The 6,413-nt window shown below is 36.0% G+C and overlaps 1 protein-coding gene across 1 annotated transcript in view; it reads left to right on the top strand.

The window, feature by feature from the left end:
* The window catches only part of DYNC2LI1 (dynein cytoplasmic 2 light intermediate chain 1), a 54,666-nt gene that overhangs the window by 28,904 nt on the left and 19,349 nt on the right, over window positions 1–6,413 (top strand). The window contains exons 9-10 of the mRNA XM_004369512.2: window positions 1,739–1,815; window positions 2,428–2,498. Of these exons, the coding sequence (XP_004369569.1) occupies window positions 1,739–1,815; window positions 2,428–2,498 (148 nt within the window). The remainder of the gene's footprint in view (window positions 1–1,738; window positions 1,816–2,427; window positions 2,499–6,413) is intronic.

The raw sequence follows: 6,413 nt of genomic DNA, 5'->3' as shown, positions 1-6,413 counted from the left end.
AATTATTGATAGATGTGAGTTTGTTGCTGTCATTTTGTAGTGCTTTTTTTTGTGGTGCTGAAGTTTTCTTTGTTCTTCTTACTCTCTTGTGCTGAGTAGACTCAATATTATGAGCAATCTAATAAAGTTAATAAAAATAAAAACGGAACAACAGCAATAAGTAGGACCAGCTTCAGGAGACAGCCATCAGGATGGTAGGGGACTTAAAATTATGATATATGAGAAGCAGTATAAAATCATAGTCTACCATTTAGTGTGATAATTCTTAAATATTTGAAGGTCTGCCCTATGGAACAGGGGTTAAATTTATTCTTTGTCCTCCTAGAGTCAAGAATGAGCAATCAATAGAATGAGTTTAGCTCAAAATAAGAAAGAACTTTCTAATACTATCATTATCGGAAAATGGAATGAGGTGCTTTAGAAAATAATGAGCTTCTAGGCATTGAATTTGTTTGAGCAGAATCTCTACGGCTATTCGTGAATGATATATTAGAGGATACTGATGCAGCAAATGGAGGAGTTGGAGTAGACAGCTTCTAATGTCCTCCCGGCTCTACAGTTCTCGGAAATACATTTGCAGTTTGGTTTTGTCCCTCTTCCATAAAAGGAACATAATATAATGAAATAAAACAGAGCGGTTGTTTTTTTTAATTCAATTAAAATTTGCTATATTTTTTATTAAAATATTGTCTCAGTAGAAGCATTAAAATTATTTCAATGCTTTTTTAAATAAGTGTATCAGATACTACATATTTCCCTGAGTGTTCCCCTTCATATACTTTCCCTGGGAGCCTCTTCTTAATCCAGATGAAGTTTATCTTGTGGAATTGCCATCAGAACCAAAAAATTGATCTTTTTTGCTTCATAATTATATTTCATTTCAGCTCAAAGTTGTATTTCCCACTTTCATACATCTTAGTCATTCTGATTTTCTGATTTGGCTCTGAGTGACTTTTGGTTATCTCCAAAATTCAAACCTAGTCTGCAAAGATTTCTAAGGTAACCACATGTCCTGCTTAATTGTTAATAGTACCCTTTCACTGTCCAAAGTGTCCTGGATATGGTCACCCTAGTTACCGCCAATGAGAATATTCAGTTGGTAGGCTCCAAAGGCAATTCTATAGGGTCGCTATGAGTGAGAGTTGACTCGATGGCGGTGGATTGTTTTTGTTTTTTTAAAGACAATTCAAAAGATAAGTTAAAATCATTTCTATGAGCATTGATATCATTGGACCACGTCTGCCACTTCCATATTAACTGCTTTGAAGGTGGTAATGCGCCCTTGGATGTAAAAGTTACTTATGATGTATTCCTTCTATTTTCTAACCAACCAGATTTTGAAGATTTTTCATTTAGGCATGAGAGTATGTATGTATATTTATACACATACCCACACACATAGAAATGTATTTACAGATATAAATTTTTTTTAATTCCCTTTGACAATGATGACGATCCATAAGTGGGAGTAGTTGAAATGATTAGCGTGTAAACTCAAGTCACTCTCACGTCATGCATACATGAAGTTTAAAGTGTTCAAATAAATTTATCGAGATTTATTTCATTTTATTTATTCAGGTTTTTTTCCTTTTTTTCTCCACTGAAACATAAGTATTTGTTAGGCAAATAAGTAATAATTCTCTCTGCAATCTGCACATGTTCAAAGCCATATTTACTTTACTCGTTTCTGTGTTTGGAAAACAGAGCATATAATTTGTTCTCCTGCTTTTTTTTTAAGTTTACCAGTAAATCTGAAGCTTTATTACTAAAAATACGTGGTGTCATCAACCAGTTGGCATTTGGCATTGACAAAAGGTAATGTTAAAATATATTTTTTTAATCTCTTTTTATTTTATTATTTTTTGCCAGTATGCCCCATCTGATTTTCTTTCTCACCCATCTTTGTTTCTTGAATGACAGAGTACCACAGATGGCTGTTCTTAAAGAGATAATTTCATACTCTCTGCTGATTCTTTTATTGCTTAAATATTTCTCAAACTTTACAACTGAAATGCTGTGTAATATTTACTTTGAGACCAAATTAAAATAATGATACTGTTAGACTTGTTCCCTGATTTCTTTTACATCTCCTCGCATCCCTTCCATTTTAGCTTTTTCTCTGTTGTCACTTTCTTATATTGATTTGAAATGGAATCGATCATTTTAGTACATAACTGTCTTAGCCTTGCTGCTTCCCTTTGTTTTATCTAAAGTAGTTTGAGTCTGTCACTTTTTTTTCCTATGTAACCTTTATTCATGCTATCCTTTAATTTTTGAAATCATTTAAATTGATATTCATTCATTCATTGGGCATTGCTCTTACCAGTGGCTGGATATAAAACTTTGCTCTAGTATTTACAATAGAGTATGGCAGGATATTCACTCACTAAACTAAATTAGACTCTTTTTTTCTTCTTATCCATGTAGCAAATCAATATGTGTGGATCAGAATAAACCACTGTTTATCACAGCAGGATTGGATTCCTTAAGTCAAATAGGTTGGTGAACTTATTAAGATTGTTCAATCTTTTTTTAATTGCTTATTGATTTTATCCTAATCCATGTTCACTTGATCTCCAGCATACCTCCATTTCTAGTTTCATTATGGTTGCTATTATTTCATATGTATTTGTGTTGTATACACAGTATTGATGCAACACGCATCACACTGATATGTATGTGATGGAAGGGATGTCGCCATAGAAGAGACTGATTTCTGATCTCTGTTCTACTAAAAAATTGTATGCATCCTCTTTCCCTTGCTAATTTCCAGGTACTCTTAAATTTTAGCTCATTAAGTTTAGAAGAAACTAGAAGGAAAGAGGAGTCAGGAGATTCAAAGCTACAAATTATGGGCAATGATCAAAAATAGAAGAGATTCAGGTGATAGAATTAACCAAAAAGAACAGCGTTGTACTAATTAGGTACACTTTTATTTTTTATTAGAAAAATAGCTCGCCCCATCTAATGGAATGTATTTTGTGAACTTAGACTCCATAGGCTCCTGAAACAAAAGGAATTTCAATAGTTTACATGGTCAAGTCCTTTATCTTCCCACAGAAGCTACTTTTTTTTGTGAAGATCTTTGGGTCTCGCAACTCTATACTCTGGGGGTGGCATAGTTTGGTTTTAACACTGTAATGGGCAGTGGTTTTCTTTTTTATTCCCTCCTCCTCCGTTAGTCTTCCAAGGTGACTTGAATTCAAATGTGGAGTTCTTTATAATAAGACTATAGAATGAATTGAAATGAAAGGAATAGAAGTAGTTTTGCTTAATGAATGGTCATGAGACTGATTTTTATAATTACCATTAGCACCAACTTAATTTCAGTAGCAGTGACAATCATTGTGTGTACTGATAGATAATGCTGATTGAACTCTTTTGACCATGTGAATAGTTGGAGGTCAGAAAAAGACTGAGAGTTAAATGAATTAATAAAAAACACGCACCTACCACAGCCTCCACCAGACTGAGTCCAGCACAACTACATGGTGCCTGGCTGCCACCACCGACTCCTCTGACAGGGGTCACAATAGAGTGTCCCGGACAGAGCTGGTGAAAAATGTAGAACAAAATTCTGACTCACAGAAAAAGACCAGACTTACTGGTCTGACAGAGACTGGAGAAACCCTGAGAGTATGACCCCCGGACACCTTTTTAACTCAGTACTGAAGTCACTCCTGAGGTTCACCCTTTGGCCAAAGATTAGACAGGCCCATAAAACAAAATGAGACTTAATGGGCACACTAGCCCAGGGGCAAAGACGAGAAGGCAGGAGGGGACAGGAAAGCTGGTAATGGGGAACCCAAAGTTGAGAAGGGGAGTGTTGACATGTTGTGGGGTTGGTAGCCAGTGTCACAAGACAGTATGTGTATTAATTGTTTAATGAGAAACTAATTTGCTCTGTAAACCTTCATCTGAAGCACAATTTAAAAAATGTACCTAGACCTCTTCAAAATTAAAAGCTTTTGCTCTGTGAAAGCCCATGTGAAGAGGACGAAAAGACAAGCTACAGACTAAAAGATAATATTTTCAAACCACATATTTGACAAAGAAATAGTACCTAAAATATATAAAGAACTCAAAATTCCACATTAAAAAAACAATCCAATTAGAAAATAGGAAAGGTATAAACAGGCATTTCACTGAAGAGAATATAAAATGGCAAATAGGCACATGAAAAGATGCTTAACATCATTAGCCATCAGGGAAATATGAAGTAAAACCACAATGAGTTATCACTACACAACTATCAGAATAGCTAAAACAAAAAATAATAATAACACCAAATGCTGACAAGGATATGGAGAAACTGGATCACTCATACATTGCTGGTGGGAATGTGAAATGGTATAACCACTCTGGAAAAGTATGACAGTTTCTTATAAAACTAAACATAACTATCATGACTCAGACTTTTCACTATTCGGCATTTATTCTAGAGAAATGAAAACTTGGTTCACATAAACATCTGTACACAAATGTTCATAGCAACTTAATTTGTAATAGCTAAAAACTGGAATCAGCCCACCTGTCCTTCAGCAGTATTCTATCCCATGAAATACTACTCAGCTATAAAAAGGAACAGGTATTGATACATACAACAGTTTGGGTGAATCTATAGGAAATCATGCTGAGTGAAAAATGCCAATTACAAAAGGTTATATACTATAAGATTCTATTTACATAAAATTTTTAAAATGACAAAATTTTGGAAATGGAGGACAGTTAGTCATTACCAGGGGTTAGGAACAGGGCTGAGGATAGGAAGTAGGGGAGGGGTGTGGAGGGAGATGGTGACATGAGGGATCCTTGTGGTGATGGAAATGTTCATTGTTTTGACTGGTAATAGATACATGAACCTACCCAGGTGATAAAATTGTTTAGAACTTAATATACACGCACACTCATACACAAATGAATGCAAGTAAAACTTGAGAAACCTAAAATTGGTGGATTGTATCAATGTCTTTCCCACAAAAATGGTGAGGAGGCCCTGGAAGACCAACAGTGAGAGGGCCTTGGTGAGTAATATAGATGCTGGAATAGAAAGAATGAAAACTCTTAGGTTATAGATTAAAACCCCATGCATCTATCAGTTTCTCGTGCTGTGGTGGTTTGTGTGTTGCTGTGATGCTGAAAGCTATGCCGCCGGTATTTCAAATACCAGCAGGGTCATCCATGGTGCACAGGTTTCAGTGGCACTTCCAGACTAAGACAGACGAGGAAGAAGGACATGACATTCTACGTCTGAAAAAATTGGCCCATGAAACCTTATGAATAGCAGCAGAACATTGTCTGGTATAGTGCCAGAAGATAAGCCCCTCAGATTGGAAGACACTCAAAATACAATTGGGGAAGAACTGCCTCAAACTAGCATCTACCTTAATGATGTGATGGAGTGAAGCTTTCTGGACCTTCATTTGCTGATGTAGCACGACTCAAAATGAGAAGAAACAGCTACAAGCATCCATTAATAATCGGAATGTGGAATGTATGAAGTATGAATCTAGGAAAATTGAAGGTCGTCAAAAATGAAATGGAACACATGAAGATCAATATCCTAGGTATTAGTGAACTGAAATGGACTGGTATTGGCCATTTTGAATTGGATAATCATATGGTATACTATGCCAGGAATGACAAACTGAAGAGGAATGGCCTCCCATTCATCCTCAAAAAGAACATTTCAAGATCTATCCTGAAGTACAGTGCTGTCAGTGATAGGATAATATCCATATGCCTACAAGGAAGACCAGTTAATACGACTATTACTCAAATTTATGTGCCAACCACTAACGCCAAAGATGAGGAAATTGAAGATTTTTACCAACTTCTACAGTCTGAAATTGATCAAACATGCAATCAAGATGCATTGATAATTACTGGTGATTGAAATGCGGAATTGGAAACAAAGGATTGGTAGATGGAAAGTATGGCCTTGGTGATAGGGTGCCGGAGATCACATGATAGAATTTTGCAAGACCAATGACTTCTTCATTGCAGATACCTATTTTCAACAACATCGATGGCGACTATACACATGGACCTTACTGGGTGGAAAACGCAGGAGTCAAATCCACTACATCTGTGGAAAGAGACAATGGAAAAGCCCAATTTCATTAGTCCGAACAAGGCTAAGGGCCAACTGCAGAGCAGACCATCAGTTGTTCTTATGCAAGTTCAAGCTGAAGTTGAAGAAAATTAGAGTGAGTCCATGAGAGGCAAAATACATCCTTGAGTATATCCCACCTGAATTTAGAGACCATCTCAAGAATAGATTTGATGCATTGAATACTAGTGACCAAAGACCAGACGAGTTGTGGAATGACATCATACATGAAGAATGCAAAAGGTCAATAAAAAGACAGAAAAGAACAAAATGGATATCAGAAGAGCCTCTGAAACTTGCT

Source organism: Trichechus manatus, unplaced genomic scaffold, assembly GCF_000243295.1.
Source record: "Trichechus manatus latirostris isolate Lorelei unplaced genomic scaffold, TriManLat1.0 scaffold00005, whole genome shotgun sequence".
Classification (NCBI taxonomy): domain Eukaryota; kingdom Metazoa; phylum Chordata; class Mammalia; order Sirenia; family Trichechidae; genus Trichechus; species Trichechus manatus.
The sequence above is the reverse complement of the archived record's forward strand: the minus strand, read 5'-3'. Positions and strand labels throughout refer to the sequence as shown.